The sequence below is a fragment of the Haliotis rufescens genome, unplaced genomic scaffold (assembly GCF_023055435.1).
Source record: "Haliotis rufescens isolate VD_foot unplaced genomic scaffold, xgHalRufe1.0.p SCAF_12, whole genome shotgun sequence".
NCBI lineage: Eukaryota > Metazoa > Mollusca > Gastropoda > Lepetellida > Haliotidae > Haliotis > Haliotis rufescens.
The window spans coordinates 4040001-4058166 of record NW_025963802.1 but is presented as its reverse complement, the minus strand read 5'-3'; the positions used below and the strand labels follow the sequence as shown (position 1 = coordinate 4058166).

Sequence of the window (18166 nt, the reverse complement as noted above, 5' to 3'; positions counted from 1 at the left end):
TACCTTAATGATGAAGAAATCTAGAAATGAGAAGACACAGGTTTATGTGTGTAAATTAGCAGTTCTTGATCAGTTGCTGTGCCTGTTAGAGGTCCCTCATACTGTGTACATTGATGAATGGCCCCACTCATACATGCACTAGACAAATCTGATTCTACCAGCCCAAACATGCATCATTATTTAATTTGAAACAGTTTTCAGGGATATATATAGGTGCACTAAGAGGCCGTTGTGCATTGTGCAAATGCTGATGAGTTGTTGGTTGGTTGGTTGTTTGGTTGGTTGGTTGGTTGGGTGGGTGGTTGAGTGGTTGAGTGAGTGAGTGAGTGAGTGAGTGGTTGAGTGGTTGAGTGAGTGGTTGAGTGGTTGAGTGAGTGAGTGAGTGAGTGAAAAATAGTTGGATGAGTGAGAGAGTGGGTGAGTGAGTGGGAGGGTGAATGGGTGAGTGAGTGATCTACTGAGTTTGTGGGTGAGTGATCATGTGATTGACCAAGTTATGCGCTGAGCTTGTGATTGAATGAGTTATCGAGTGAGTGATCAATTATCCACTAATTTTGGGAGTGAGGGATCATGTGAGTGATCGAGTTATTATCTGAGCTTGTGACAGCGTAAGTGAGGGTGAATGACGGTGAGTGAGGGTGAGTGAGGTTGAGTGAGGTGTGAGGGTGAGTGAGGTGTGAGGGTGAGTGAGGGTGAGTGAGTTAATTTTATGACAACAAATGTATTCCCAAACGGAACAGAACCCAACTCTTCTGATTAACATTAAAAAAGCAGTTTGCACTGCTCTGACCTCTTTTAACCCATTCACTTGGTTAATGTCACTTGGTTAATGGGTTGAAGCAACACGATTTGTGCATTAGCTTTATTCAAAAATAGAAAACTGCACTTGAGCTGCAGCGCACCTGAGACAACTACGTTACCTAGAGCAAGCTCCAGGCCTGCAGATACCAACAAGGAATCCTCACACCTCTAGCTGCTATAGTTAGCCTCCACCTAATTCCTACTATTTGGGTCGCAACTGGTAATTACTGAAGACATGAGCTGGGTAAGGCAATAGTTATATTTATAGCATATGCAGACAGTGTTTATGGGAGACCTACTGTTGGACAGCTGTGTGCTATCGCAAACTGAACTGGTTAGATTGCTAGTTGTTAGGAAGATAGTATCTGACCAATACATTGGCATAGAGGCCATCTTGTTATCAACACCTTCTTAATTGACATATTCACTGACCAAATTAGAGATCTCTTGGGACATGTTTGGAATATATTCAAAGAGTGGCTACATAATACGCCAATTACTTGGCATCAGTTAACACGATACCAATGCACGGAGCACCCTGCCAATTTACTTAACATATGACTGTCTCCCTGGCTGTCTCCCTGGTCCAGTGGATACAGCGCCTGCCCAGAGACCAGAAAGTCAGTGCTTTGATCTCCGAGATGTATCACATCAAAAGATGCTAGAGATGGTACTTGTTCTTACCCTGCTTGGCGATCAGCATTAAGGGGCTAATACAAGGAGTGGTTGGCTCAGAGTCAGCATACTGTGTCTGAGTGAAGTATTCATGTAATAATGTTCATGCAATTACAACATATCTGAAATATGAAAATAGTACAGACGAATGTATCGGTAGTTAATTCCGTTTGTTGACACTTGATTTCCGGTGTACATGCTGGATGTATTGTTTACCCGGGGGAAAATACTTGAAATCTTATGGTGGCGTGTATAATGCACACCCCATTTTGCGCTGCTTCATTTTCTGAAAAAAAAACCAAGGGCAAAAGTGAGCGTGGCTCACTAATACCCCCGACCCGCCAAGTGTGTCAGTAGTTTCAAATTAAATAATGGATAGGGTTAGGGTTTGAAAAATCCATAAAAAAATGGAAAAAAAAAAAAAAAATTCTTTTGACTGCACCCCTCCATATGACACAGATTATATGTACTAAGTTTAAGATGAATCCACTGAATAGTTTATGAGAAATCGCGCTGACAAAGTGTTCGGACGGACGGACGGAACCTTGGTATGACTATATAGAAAGTGTGCACTATACGGTAAACTGCAGCATGTATGTCAGTGGGCTATATATCCGGACTAGTACAAGCTTCCACACACACATGCATGTACATTGCTGTATAACAACGCAACCCCATATCACCTCACCAACTTAGCATGTAACAGAAGTCATGGACATGACAAAACTGCACCTGCAACCATGACAGCAATCAGCAGGGGCATACACCAGGAGTTGAATCACATTGTCCACAATTCTATTGGTATATCATGTGACGATCATTCATATATTTGAGAAACCAACTAGTCCCTATAACCATGATCGACTCCCTACTAGTGGCAGGCAGGAGTATGTGTGGCCCAGACGTCTAAGGCGCTGCAAATCGGTGTGCAGAGTTGCATCCTTGGGAAAACCAGAAATCTATGAATAGTTTGAATCCCGATTATGTTACTTATTAAGGTTAAAGCACCATACCTGTGCTCATGGGTTTCACCAAAGTGGTAAACGTCGGATACCTGCATCACTTTGGGCTTTCCATTAAGCAGACACAAGCTGATATAACTGGAACACTGTTTAAAGCAGCGTTAAATCCAAATCACTCACTCACTAGTGGCTATGTTGATCCCTGCATCTGTTAGCCCAAAGCATGACAGCCTGCTATTTTTGTAACTCACACATATAAAATATTTAAAAAAATTGTGGTACAACAAACTGAAAAAGCTAAAGTCAGTCACAAAAACAAGGACTAACTGGCTAATTTAGTTGTAATTTCCTGTCAGTGAAAACTGGCATTATTGCTCATTTAAATAATTGCAAACGTAGAACATAAAAAGAAGAAGTTCTAAAAGTGATTTTCAGTGTATTGCTCAGCGTTAGAAATTTGCACTAGTATTATAGTCATTGACAACTGCCCAATAGTTAAGGTATCATGATGACTATTAGAAATTTGTCCTATTTAAGTGAGTGAGTGAGTTGGGTTTAACAACGCTTTTAACAGTATTCCAGTTATATCACGGCGTGTCAGCTTAATGTGGGAGGAAAGCCGGAAGAGACGCAGGTATCAGACGTTTACCACTTCGGTGAAACCCACTAGCATGGGTATGGTGCTGACAAACCTAGAAACATAATCGGGGCGAACCAGGATTCGAACATACGATCATAGGTTTCTGGCGTGTCCAAGGGATGCAACTCTGCACAGCGAATCAAGGCGCTTTAGACAACTGGGCCACCCGTGCCCCCTTGTCCTATTTCAGGGTTTTGCTATATGTTATCATAAGGACTAGATGACTAAAACTGTTAGTTTCTATCTCTGGTTGCTTTCATAAGCCACAGTTTACCATGCCTTTCAAAATCATGACTGATGTCCATGTTTTTGTACACATTACCCTCTCAGACCCTGAGTCAACAGGACTGGGCATATACATATACCATTAAACCAAGGTGCCAGATAATCACTGTTGTAGACACTAGTGCAAACATAGAAAAAAAGACAGCTACCTCCTAACAATCCACTGTACTGAACATTCACCAAGGTAACTCTGATCCCAACAATCACATAGCTGCTCCAAGAGCAGGGCACCAAAACACAATCTCCCTCATTCTTGTATTGATCCTCAAGCAGCGAGGGAATTCAATTTTCTAAACCTTTTTCACAATTTCTAAATTTCTGTCAGTTGGCTTAATGAGCTTCTAACTCAAGTGGTCAGATTCCTCGCTAGTGAAAATGGGGACAATTTGATCATCCTACTGTAAATAACTGTCAAAGAATGGGAAGAAGGTGTACTGAGAAGCACAATGGCGCTTCTCGAGCTGCACCCATGCCCTACAGCTAAAGAATTTTAATCACTTTAGAACTAGTCCTGCTTAATTATTCAGGAAACGTTAGACAAGAAAGACCTTTCAAATTAAACCTCCAACTCCTACAAATCTAATGATATTTTCTTTAACCTTTCCACATCGAAGATTATTTGCTTAGCAAGATAAAATCTATTTCAAGCACAACTTGCAAAAGTTTACAGAGATTTTTGGTTGGTTAAAATGGCTAACATTAACCATGGAGCTAGAGACTTCTGGTTTGTAAAAATGGCTAGCATTAACCATGGCGCTAAAATCTTCTGGTTGGTTAAAATGGCAAGCATTAACCATGGCGCTAAAATCTTCTGGTTGGTTAAAATGGCTAACATTAACCATGGCGCTAGAGACTTCTGGTTGGTTAAAATGGCTAGCATTAACCATGGCGCTAAAATCTTCTGGTTGGTTAAAATGGCAAGCATTAACCATGGCGCTAAAGTCTTCTGGTTGGTTAAAATGGCAAGCATTAACCATGGCGCTAAAGTCTTCTGGTTGGTTAAAATGGCAAGCATTAACCATCGCGCTAGAGACTTCTGGCTGGTTAAAATGGCTAACATAAACCCTGGTGCTAGAGACTTCTGGCTGGTTAAAATGGCAAGCATTAACCATGGCACTGGATACTTCTGGTTGGTTAAAATGGTTAACACTAACCATGGTGTTAGAGACTTCTGGCTAGTTAAAATGGCAAGCATTAACCGTGACGTTAGAGACTTAATTATGGATGGTCAAATGGCTTAACCATGGCTAGCATGGTGGTCATACCCGATATTGTCACTGTTAATTGATTTGTTACACCATCCCTCTTCTGAAGCACAGTTACTTTCCTGCAAGTACATTTCAACACAAATATTGATATTGAAACCATTTACCTTTAGGTACATCATCATAACTCATCAAAAATTATATTTTGATATCATTCTTCATCAAAAAGAAGTACTAGTGAAATGGATGGCCCTATCTAACAATGAAGTTCCTAGATTCCTAGATCACCTGTGTTTGACACTGACCAAAGTTTCTCCAAGGGACCAGGTACACAAAAAAAAAACCTGGTCCTGTTGGATCTCCACAAGATACAATGGTGCTGACCAAAAATGATTTTAAAAGGCAGATAATATATCACGTTTATACACCAAGTGAGCGTATGTATTTTAAGTAAGAACCCATCAAGAAGGTAGCCACTGTACCACGCAGGGTCATTTAGGCTGGTGTTGCTTTGAGTTTAGTGTTGATCTATCACTGATTTCAAAAGTCATATAAACTTAAGCTTACTTTGAACATCCCTAAAGTAACACTAGACCACCGGATCAGCATTTATTTAAATTTACCAATCCTTAAGGAAATATACTTGACTCGGACCAGCAGACCAGTGTTAGTAATCGAACACTGGATTGTTTAAGTGGAATTTGACTCATTTACTCCTGGTTATTTATGGAGTACCAGCCTGATCATCAAATGTAATGTCTTACTGAACATTTGACACCTTTCGTTTGACATCATGGCTTGTTTTATGTCCTCGGTGACATCAGAAAAAGACAACATTGTTTTATTAATTACCGTATATCTCATCTAATGGATTTGTAAAACGCACAAAAAAATCATTGCTTTTAACAAGAAAACAAAGTCTCTGAAATGATAGAAATGACTTTAGTAATTTAATTTCACAAGACACACACCTGTTAGACAACAATATTATATAAATCCAATACTCAAAACAAAGACCTGAAGAAACAAATATATTTTTAATATCGGATGTGCGTCCATTTCTTCAGAATGGGTTATTTCTCTTCCTGTTGTCTCAGTATCATTCATATATTTTGAGAATAAAATATGAAAAGAATGCCAATTTTAATATGGTGAGTGAGTGAGTTTGGTTTTACACCACTTTTAGCAATATTCCAGCGATATCATGGAAGGGAGACACCAGAAATGGGCTTCACACACTGTACCCATGTTGGGAATCGAACCTGGGTCTTTAGCGTGACGAGCGAACACTTTTACCACTAAGCTACCCGATAGCCCCATTTTTTTTATTTTACACAAATTGTATTACGCTCGCCCTTGAGATTGGGTAGATCATGTTCGGTTTATTTTTCAAGTTTTTATAGACATAAAGTAAACAAAAAAATATCAAAGAAACTGTAAATGGATCTGTCAAAATATTAAAAATTGCTACATCCATAAAATCTGATTTTGATTTGTTTCCCTTTTCAAACAAGTATGTTTTTCAGAGTAGAGCATTCAATTTCACACATGATATATTTTGCTTGATTTCATCAAGACTGTTTGAGTTGGTGACAAAGACAATCTGTCATTTGATGCTAAAATGTATGCATGATTCAGGGTTGAATGTATCACAGCTGTGTGTGAAATGTGGTGATGTCATGGGGGTCTCATAACACAAAAACGTGACTTTGTAAACACTTTCCAGTATGGTGGAATGTTCCCTTATGCTGTTTTGGTTTCTAACACATGCTAAACAAATCCAGGGTTATTGACAATGTTTCATTGGTGATTTGATACGCTACAGGTGAGGTGAAATGGGGTTTAACGTCGCGTCCAAGATTATTGCACTTATATAGCGACTTGCATGCACGTGTATGTGTGTGTGTGTGGCTGCTTGTCCTAGTCCGGACTGATGCCGATTTATAGTGCCAGCTCACTGAGATACCATGCCGCAGTTAAACATAAATACACCACTCAGACACAGTATACTGACTCCGAGCCGACCAGTCCTTGTTTTAGCCCCTTAATGCCGAGCGCCAGACAGTGTAACAACAAGTACCATCTTTTAACGTCTTTTGGTAGGACGCGGCTCGGGATCGAACCCCGGACCTTCCGCTCTTCGGGCGGACGCTCTACCATTAGACCACGGAGGCGGTCGATACACTACAGACACCCATGATCACTAATGTGCTATTTTTTTAAATTGAATTTTCAGAGTAAATATTTGATATTTAGACTTCAAAATTGACACAAACTAACATGTGAATGGTTATTCTGTAGAACAAAAAAACGATATTTAGGATGTACCTTGTTTTCAGGGGTCATCTACAGTAATTTTGCTTTGTGTAAAATGACTGCAGATACTATAGAACAGAGAATCTTCTTGATGACATTTCAATTTTATTCAATTTGGAAATGAGTGTTAAAAGACTTATATGGCATCCAGGGGGTTAGAGAACACTTCTGCATCAACTAGACACACCATCCCATCTTCTGCATTCCTATCCACTGCACTGTATGATTATTGTTTTGCAAAGTGCAAAGAAATAAATGGCTTTTTTTAGTTACACAAACAATCAAATTTACAGCGTTTGTCAACTCTGAGTCAGTGTCTATAAATTGCATGACACGAATCATAAAAAGAGAGGCTGTTCAAGTGAACCTCGATACGAGGGCTATTCCGTGTCAGTTCAAGTGGCTTAGCTGGCGGATACAATATATTCTCACAAGTTTTTTTAATCATAGTAAACTCAGAAAGAAAGTCTGTCAAAATTTACAGCTTTGAAATTATTCATATCATTATAAACAAGAGTTTGCCACTAACGTGGCTATATCCCCCGCCCGTGGTGCAGAATTTATGACATAATTAAATCTAAACAAACCATAACCTTTTTTAACCGAGTTGGAACTTGTCATCGAAATTGTAAAAAAAAGAAAGAGTTTGGAACCTTAGTCCATCTTGCTGCCATGGAAACGTAAAAAAATACAAATTTCTAAAATTTCTTAATAGCAAAAGGCACCAGTTCAGCATGTACCTGACAAACCTGCAAAGTTTCATGAAAAAATATAGAACGGTTTATGAGTTAAGCTCCGGAAATGAACCCTACCCTCACAGAACCTAAGTCCATCTTGTTGCCAAGGAAACGTAAAAAATAAAAATTTCTAAAATTTCTAAATAGCAAAAGGCACCAGTTCAGCATGTACCTGACAGACCTGCAAAGTTTGATGAAAACATATTGAACGGTTTATGAGTTATGCTTCGGAAACAAACCCTACCCTCACAGAACCAAAGTCCATCTTGTTGCCATGGAAACATAAAAAAAAAAAAATTCCAGTTCAGCATGTACTTGACAGACCTGCAAAGTTTCTGAGTTATGCTCTGGAAACGAAACGTGACGGACGGACGTACAGACGGAGCCCCTTTCTATATCCCCCACCAACTTTGTTGGGCGCGGGATAATAAATAAAACTAAATCACTGTATTGTAAAGAGAACTGAATACACAACAATGTTTGCTTGTTTGTTGTTTAACCCCTCACTCAGAAATATGACTGCAGTCTGTGAATAATCAGGTCTGAACTAGACAATCCAGTGATTGACATCATGAGCATTGATCTATGCAATTGGAATATGATGACATGCATCAACCAAGTCATGAGTCTCACCAACCTTTGCGACAAGCATGGGTTGATGAAGACCAATTCTAACCCAGATTTTCATGCGAAATGTAAAAAATGTACAAAGGGGAAACATAAAAAAATGCACAAATGTAGGAGTAAGTGTTTGACATTAAGCATAATAGTGAAGTGGTCCCCATCTTAGCCCTGATGTTAAAACATAAATAGCAATAGTATTAAAATACAACAGCACCCATGACCCCCTTATACAAAACTGATAATAATTATCAAACAATTGTAAAGAATATCAACAAGAATTATTTCTAAGGAAAATTGTGATGGGATAATGAGTTGCATTTAGCCATCTTTGTTATACATTTTGCAACCCGTGAAGATCAGGGGTAGAATTGGTCTTCAGCAACCCATGCTTTCCGTAAAAGGCGACTATGCTTGTCGTAAAAGGTGACTAACGGGATCTGGTGGTCAGGCTCGCTGACTTGGTTGATGCATGTCATCAATCCCAATTGTGTGGATTGATGTTCATGATGTCAATCACTGGATTGTCTGGTCCAGACTTGATTATTTACAGACCGCCGTCATACACTTGGAATATTGCTGAGTGCGGTGTAAAACAACAAACCAAACCAAACCAATTCATATACATTTTGCAAAATAACCATTTCAGTGTAATTCACCTTCCACCAGCAGTGCACAGATATTTCATACTCAGACGAATGTCCCTATACAGAAACATGCTGGTGCAACTCACCGTGAATTTGTCTGCAGCAGTATAGTCTTCATCTAGAAATACCCTTGCTCGGTCGTACCTCACCAGCTCCTCCGAGGCTAAGATTGTTCTGAATCAAAGAAATAAGATAGCTACAACAACAAAAACAACAACAACAACAGGTCCATGTTTAATATGTAAAGCTCCACTCAAATGAAAGCTTATGGCCCTACATTATTATTACCCTGTTCAATAGATCAGTGTACACACGATTTTCATTCTCAGCTCCTTGGGGAGTATACAGCTGCCTGTCACATCATCCAATGGTCTCAATGAAAGTGCAAAGACTTAGAGAAGAGTTCAACTGTTAGGTGTGTTTGTGTGGAGAGGTTAGCATCAGGTCTGGAAGTTGTCCATAGGCCAAAATATTTTTTCAGGGGAATTACAGTTCAACTCAAAAAACAACAAATCGAATTGTCACATTTTTACCCTGAATTTGAAAGGGCCATTTCCATCATGGCACAAAACTGGTGCCACGGCACTGAAGCTCACCTGTATCTTGAGTGGACAGTTTCAAAATGTCAACAAAGATAGTCACCTAACATCATCATTGTTATTCAAATTAATCTTGAGAACTCAAAACTAGCATTATTTTGTTTGTTTGTTGTTTAATGGCGTGTCAGCTTAATGTGGGAGGAAAGCCCGAAGTGATGCAGGTCTTAGACGTTTACCACTTCGGTGTAACCCACGAGCACGGGTATAGTGCTGACATACCTAGAAACATAATCGGGGCGAACTGGAATTCGAACCCATAATCCCTGGTGTGCCCAAGGGATGCAACTCTGCACAGCGAATTTCATTGCCTTAGACAACTGGGCCACCTGTGCCCCCATTTAACGCAGGAAGCATGACAGTCTCATCTGGCCATGACACAAACACATTTCACTTTCAGTCAGGTGAGCTAAAAGCCTGCTATCGAAAGCTTTGCCTCACCACCAGCTTTATAAATAATTATGAAGTAGACATCACTTGATACATAAAATATCTTGGAGAATTTCAACATTTGAACAATCAAGTTTTTTGGTGTGGATGGGGGTATGTCTCAAAATTTAAGGAATATATTTTTTTATCCAACATTGAACTTTTGAACTGCTCCCTAAGGCTCAAGAAAAACAGAATATTGAAGGGTTTCACATACCTCTACATGTTCGGCAAGATGAGGGGGTAAGGTATTGGGGTACTGGGGTACTGGGAATCTTTTTTTATTTCCGTAAAAACAGTTTGTTTGGAAATGAACCTATTACCAACCCTGACAACATGTACCTTTTCTATTGGGCCTCCTGCATCTTGGCAAATTGTCCGAGAAAATTGTCGTTTGAGTTCCTGAGGGAGGTAATTCTGCAGGTAAATCTGCCCACCTATTTTGCCTCAATAAATTATCATGGAGGTAGATAAATCTGTTTAAGCACACACATATGCAGCTGTTTCCAACAAACAGCTTATTAATAGTTGGTGACTAAGTAACCCTGAGAATGATCTCAAATGATTTAAAACTATAAATCAGAATGAATGTTCGCTTGTGCTAAATCCAGTTATCTCTTCTTTTTTTCGTCACGATTTCAAACATCAAGGCGTGCTGGTATTTGCTTATACAACAGACGATATCTACAAACATTCCCTCTATCACGACATAAGGAGTGGATACAGACTGGTTGACTAAACAAACGACAGGACTGTCATTCAACTGTTCACATATATATACATGTCTGCAGCTAATACTACTGAGCAGTTGAGTGGGGCTAACAGAAAATCTGTCCAATCTTTTGATATCAAGTATGTTAAATAATCTCAAGGCCTGGCAAGGAATTAAAAAAATTATCGACTCGTGTTTATATATTTGATATCAAAAGATATAAAGGCAATATTCTATTTATTATCCAACTTCATTTTTCCAACTTTTTCAGTCTGTAAACAGAAATAGAAAGTGCCTTAAGTGTAAAAAGTACTAATGCCGATTTTACAGTGCTAGCCCACTGAGATACCATGCCACAGTTTAATATGAATACCCCACCCAGACACAGTACACTGACTCCAAACTGACCAGTCCTTGTTTTATCCCCTCAATGTTGAGTGCCAGGCAGTGTAACAACAAGTACCATCTCTTAACATCTTAACATATGATGCAGCTGGGGATCAAACCCCTGACCTCCCACTCTGTAGGCAGATGCTCTACCACTAAACCACAGAGGAGTTCAGAGGGATTATTGATGTCATTTTATTGTGACGTCATGGCAACTGATCACCTCCCAGTGGTCTGTGATCTGTGATCTCCAAGGACTGATCTTAGACCAGTGATATCTCCTGTGGAAGCCAGGGTTTTGGATCACAAATGTGTCTCACTGCATGTGAATTTGACTTAACACTGCTTGCAACAAGATTTCAGCTGTATCACTCACATTAGCTCAGCATAAAGTAAAGCTTAAAATGACGTAGACTGTAGATGTTTACTAAGTTTAGAGTAAGAGAATTTTCTTTTTTAGCACTTATAGTCCACAAACGTAATCTGCTGCAAAGTTGCTATCTGCCTAATGGCAAAAGTGGTAGTCCACTATTAAATGTCACAAGTCCTGCTACAGAGTGGCCATCTACCTAATGGTAAAAGTGGTAGTCCACTAGGAAATGTCACTAATCCTGCTACAGAGTGGCCATCTACCTAACAGTAAAAGTGGTAGTCCACAAGGAAATGTCACTAGTCTGCTACAGAGTTGCCATCTACCTAACAGTACAAGTGGTAGTCCACAAGGAAATGTCACTAGTCCTGCCAGAGTTGCCATCTACCTAATAGTAAAAGTGGTAATCCACAAGGAAATGTCACTAGTCCTGCTACAGAGGTGCAATCTATCTAATAGTATAAGTGGTAGTCCACAAGGAAATGTCACTAGTCCTGCTACAGAGTGGCCATCTACCTAACAGTTAAAGTGGTAGTCCACAAGGAAATGTCACTAGTCCTGCCAGAGTTGCCATCTACCTAATAGTAAAAGTGGTAATCCACAAGGAAATGTTACTAGTCCTGCTACAGAGGTGCCATCTACCTAACAGTAAAAGTGGTAGTCCACAAGGAAATGTCACTAGTCTGCTACAGAGTTGCCATCTACCTAACAGTAAAAGTGGTAGTCCACAAAGAAATGTCACTAGTCTGCTACAGAGTTGCCATCTACCTAACAGTACAAGTGGTAATCCACAAGGAAATGTCACTAGTCCTGCCAGAGTTGCCATCTACCTCATAGTAAAAGTGGTAGTCCACAAGGAAATGTCACTAGTCCTGCTACAGAGGTGCCATCTACCTAACAGTAAAAGTGGTAGTCCACAAGGAAATGTCACTAGTCCTGCCAGAGTTGCCATCTACCTAATAGTAAAAGTGGTAATCCACAAGGAAATGTTACTAGTCCTGCTACAGAGGTGCCATCTACCTAACAGTAAAAGTGGTAGTCCACAAGGAAATGTCACTAGTCCTGCTACAGAGTTGCCATCTACCTAATGGTGAAAGTGGTAGTCCACACGGAAATGTCACTAGTCCTGCTACAGAGTTGCAATCTATCTAATGGTATAAGTGGTAGTCCACAAGGGTATAACACTAGTCCTGCTACATAGTTGCAATCTATCTAACAGTAAAAGTGGTAGTCCACAAGGAATGACACTAGTCCTGCTACAGAGTGGCCATCTACCTAACAGTAAAAGTGGTAGTCCACAAGGAAATGTCACTAGTCTTGCCACGGAGTTGCAATCTACCTAATAGTAAAAGTGGTAATCCACAAGGAAATGTCACTAGTCCTGCTACAGAGGTGCCATCTACCTAACAGTACAAGTGGTAGTCCACACGGAAATGTCACTAGTCCTGCTACAGAGTTGCCATCTACCTAATGGTGAAAGTGGTAGTCCACAAGGAAATGTCACTAGTCCTGCTACAGAGTTGCAATCTATCTAATGGTATAAGTGGTAGTCCACAAGGGTATAACACTAGTCCTGCTACAGAGTTGCCATCTACCTAATAGTACAAGTGGTAGTCCACAAGGAAATGTCACTAGTCCTGCTACAGAGTTGCAATCTATCTAATGGTATAAGTGGTAGTCCACAAGGGTATAACACTAGTCCTGCTACAGAGTTGCCATCTACCTAACAGTACAAGTGGTAGTCCACAAGGAAATGTCACTAGTCCTGCTACAGAGTTGCCATCTACCTAATAGTAAAAGTGGTAGTCCACAAGGAAATGTCACTAGTCCTGCCACGGAGTTGCCATCTATAAAAGGTGGTAAAAGTGGTAGCCTGCGACAGAGTTGCCATCTATATGATGGTAAAGGTGGTACTTTACAAGGAAATGTCACCAGTCGCTCCTGCATATTACTAGTCTCAGGCTAGCAGACTCAGGTTAACCTCAAACAATGTATCAGGTGAAACCCAAGAGCACTGGCATGGTGCTCTCATCCAAGCATCATGATACTGGATACTGAACCTACCACCAGCAGATTCTGACACGACAAAGGGATGCAACTCTGACACACAAATAGTAGCATGTTAGAGTCCCTTGGGTATGGCACTGACAAACCTGGAAACATAATCGGGGCTAACCGAGATTTGAACCCACAATCATACATTACTGGCCTACCCAAGGGACACAACTCTGCACAGCGAATTGTGGTGCCTCAGACAACTGGGCCACCTGTGGCCCTGCTTAGTAGAGGGGCCACGTCAACTAAGAACTATTCCATTAATTCAAAAGCATTACACAAGATATATGTCCATCAGTTAGACGTGGATTATGCTAAACTTGGAAAGTCAACATTCATTGAGCTCAAGCACGATCTGTGTGCCCCTGACTACAGATCATGTAGTCTCATCTTTGGTGTCTGAGATTAATGAAACGTAATAAATGTCAATAATTTTCTCATTGCCCGTGGGATAAATACCTTAATTACTATTTGCTGTAGGATTGTATGATTGATTTCTATATTTACTTTTGAAGTCGTACCTACTTCAAAAAGCAGCTATATACGATGTGTCGTGAGGTCACATGAGTTATAGTGCTGACCTGTCAGGGCCATCCAGGAAGATCTAACACAAGAACTGTTTCTGACACCAGGGGATAGACAAGTCCAGACTAAGCAAGGCAAGACTCTGCAAATAATTTTAGGCGTAACTGACATAATAATTAAAGGTATTTCTGTTATCTAAGAACTGTTTCTGATATCAGGTCCAGGCTAAGCAAGGGTTACTAAAACAAAATATTCTGCTGACTCTGCAAATAATTTTAGGCGTAACTGACATAATAATTAAAGGTATTTCTGTTATCTAAGAACTGTTTCTGATATCAGGTCCAGGCTAAGCAAGGGTTACTAAAACAAAATATTCTGCTGACTCTGCAAATAATTTTAGGCGTAACTGACATAATAATTAAAGGTATTTCTGTTATCTAAGAACTGTTTCTGATATCAGGTCCAGGCTAAGCAAGGGTTACTAAAACAAAATATTCTGCTGACTCTGCAAATAATTTTAGGCGTAACTGACATAATAATTAAAGGTATTTCTGTTATCTAAGAACTGTTTCTGATATCAGGTCCAGGCTAAGCAAGGGTTACTAAAACAAAATATTCTGCTGACTCTGCAAATAATTTTAGGCGTAACTGACATAATAATTAAAGGTATTTCTATCATCTAAGAACTGGTTCTAACATCAGGGGATGGACAGGTCCAGGCTAAGCAAGGGTTACTAAAACAAAAATTCTGCTGACTCTGCAAATAATTTTAGGTTTAACTGACATAGCAACTAAAAGTATTTCTGTAATTCTGATTTTATATTTACTTTTTACTTTTTTGTCTTAGCATAATAATCACTTGAATTCAATTAGAACGCAAAAATATATAATTGCCAGATCGTATCTTTTCTTGCTTAAGTTATTGTTATTTAAGCTCCTGTAGCTTTGTACATTAGTGTAGAATATTGTTCAAGCAGCAATGCTGCAACATTTTCTTGTTATTTCAGTATGTAACAAAACCATGAACTAAGGGACTGGTCATTTATTATAGGGCTGGGTGGGTTGATGGGATTTAAGTGGGGTCATGAAAATGACAGCAAAAGAGGGGGTCTCACGGTGGGGGATGGTATGGAAAAAAGTGTTAATTTTGTTCCAAATAAAACATTTTTAAATGTACACATTATTCAGGGACTGGTCATTTATTATCGGGAGGGGGCAGGTCATGAAAAAAAATTAAATAAAAAGGAAGTCATCAAAATATGATACAGTCCAAAGACCAATCTCACCGATACTCCACCATCATATAAATGACCAGTCGCTAGTTAGAATCAGCTGGACAACATGAATAACAACATTGACTGCATCAAACGTCTGCAAGGCCTTAAGCAACTTTTCAAGAAACATACATTGACTCCACGTAAGATAATAAAATGAAAGTTGTTATACCGAGTAAGCTCTGGGCCATCATGTCTGTGTTGAGACAAGAGTCAGAGACAGTCTCTGAAACATGGCAGCTCTTTCAGAAATACAGCAATTGCTCAACCCCCATGTATAGTGTAACAAGGTATAGTTTTGCCATGAACAATTAGAACTAAATCATGAGATGAAAATTTAAGGTTGTCAGAAAACACATTCACTGCTTGTGCTTTCATTTTGATTCGGGTTCAAGGTCACACTCAAACTGCTTATCAAAATCAACGGTTTTGACAGCCTGTGGGTTGGATGTGCTACATGTTTGCTGTTTAATGCTACACACAACAATAGTCCAGACATATATCAAGGTGGCCTGTAAATAATGGAGCGTGGACCAGACAATCAGGTTAGGATATCATGAGCAATGTCCCAATCTATCGGGGTACGATGACACACAATCAACAAATTACAAAACACAACCAGTCAACCAGAAGCTATTACTGCTATCACACCGAGTACCAAGAGACTCGGTGGTGATAGATGAAGCCTACATTTATCAGGAAGTTATCAGCTTGTAAAACGTCTTTGCGACTACATGTCATACACCATCTGAAAGGTCTAATCATACTGTTAATAAATATGAAAATTATGTTAATCACATAACTTCAATAATGGTAAAAAGACGTTAAAAGATGGTACTTGTTGTTACCCTGTCTGGCGATCAGCATTAAGGGGCTGAAACAAGGACTGGTCGACTCGGAGTCACACAACACACAACACACACACACACACACACACACACACACACACACACACACACACGTACATGCACGTCGCAATTTAAGTGCAATAATCTTGGATGCGACGTTAAACCCCATTTCACCTCACCTCAATAATGCTAAATAAATCATTAGTTAAATTAACTGCAGCCCGCTGAAATTTAAGACTATCAGCCCGAGAACAAATCTGCCGGCCTCGGGCCCACAGGTCGATGTCTATTTCAAACACTGACAAGTCAACAATTCAAAAAATTAACAAGTTCACTTCATGTTATCAAAAGTAGGACATGCATGTTGCAAGAGTGCTGTTTTATTTTGAACGCATACTTGAGATAAGTATTATAATAATCTATTGAATACATACTTGCCGAGGGTGTCGTGCAGAAAGGTACTTAAGAATGCACATATCAAACAATGCTTACATCAAGTGAGGCTTTTTAAGTAGGAGTGTAAATAAATCACTTGAAATTTTGAATTTATTTTATATCATATTTGTGGACTTAGTAATTAGCATATTAACACAGTATATGTTCCAGTATGTAACATATAGTATGTTAATGTTTTTAACAGTTTTGCTCTGATTTTTAAGGAAACTTTTTCTAACATAGTAATTAATATGTTGCACTTAAAATTATAAGATGCAGAATACTGATAGAAATTATTTGTGAGAAATTCGAGAAACATATCCCAAGCAAGAGTACAGTGTTAGAAATTGACAAACTGCCCAATGGTTAAGGTATCATGAGGACTCGTGGAAATTTGCCATTTTTAAGAGTTTTGCTATATGTTATCATTATAAAGACAAGTGGACTAAAAGTGTTAGTTTCTATGGCTGGAGGAAGTGAGATGGTTTAACGTCGCTTTGAACAGTATTCCAGTTATATCACGGCGTGTCAGCTTGATGTGGGAGGAAAGCCTGAAGTGTTGCAGGTCTTAGACGTTTACCATGTTAGTGAAACCCATGAGCACAGTTATGGTGCTGACAAACCTAGAAACATAATCGGGGCGAACCCGGATTCATAGGTTTCTGGCATGCCCAAGGGACGCAACTCTGCACAGTGAATTGCAGCTCCTTAGACGACTGGGCCAACCATGGCCCCTCTCAAGAAGGAAAGTACCTGGTACATAGCTGCACATGGGGTGAGTGAGTATGGTTTATGCTGCTTTTAGCAATATTCCAGCAATATCATGGCCGGGAATCAAACCCAGGGCCCCGTCCCACAAAGCGATCTTAGTGCTATGGCTATGTTAAAGTAGGGAGCTACAATCATCTTAATGCTAAGATCTTTTTGTGGAACAGGGTCCTGGTCTTCAGGGTGACAAGCAAACACTTTAACCACTAGGCCACCCCACTGAGCCAGCTGCAGATGGAGATATATCGTACAGAGAGAGTGAGTGAGTCTGGTTTTACATCGCTTTTAGCAATATTCCAGCAATATCATGGGGAGACACCAAAAATGGGCTTCATACATTGTACCAATGTGGGGAATCGAACGCAGGACTTAGGGGTGACGGACCAAACACTTTAACCACTAGGACACCCCACCGCCCAGCTGCAGATGGAGATATATCGTACAGAGAGAGTGAGTGAGTCTGGTTTTACATCGCTTTCAGCAATATTCCAGCAATATCATGGAGGGACACCAAAAATGGGCTTCACACATTGTACCCATGTTGGCAATCGAACCCGGGACTTAGAGGTGATGACCAAACACTTTAACCACTAGGCCACCCCACTGCCCAGATTGAGATATATCATACAAAGTACACACTAAAGCTGTATGGTTAAACTGAATTGTAACATGGCCACCAATAATCACAACCAACCCTGGCAGCCTTGTTCATATTGACAAGATGTCACTTACAGCTGACTAATGAGTCAAGGTTGAATGTCAAGGAGGTGGGTGAGGCGTGAGCAGGTTCATGCTCGTAATAAATAATGGGTGATCCAGAGTCAGTCCACAGGACTCGATCTGCAGACGGTGTTTGACTAATAGTCGTCAGATGAGTC

The 18166-nt window shown here is 39.9% G+C and overlaps 1 protein-coding gene across 2 annotated transcripts in view; it reads right to left on the bottom strand.

The window, feature by feature from the left end:
• The window catches only part of LOC124138071 (inositol polyphosphate-5-phosphatase A-like), a 156286-nt gene that overhangs the window by 71970 nt on the left and 66150 nt on the right, over positions 1 to 18166 (bottom strand). For both annotated transcript variants that reach the window (XM_046504589.2, XM_046504587.2), the window contains exon 4: positions 8976 to 9063. In XM_046504589.2, the coding sequence (XP_046360545.1) occupies positions 8976 to 9063 (88 nt within the window). The remainder of the gene's footprint in view (positions 1 to 8975; positions 9064 to 18166) is intronic.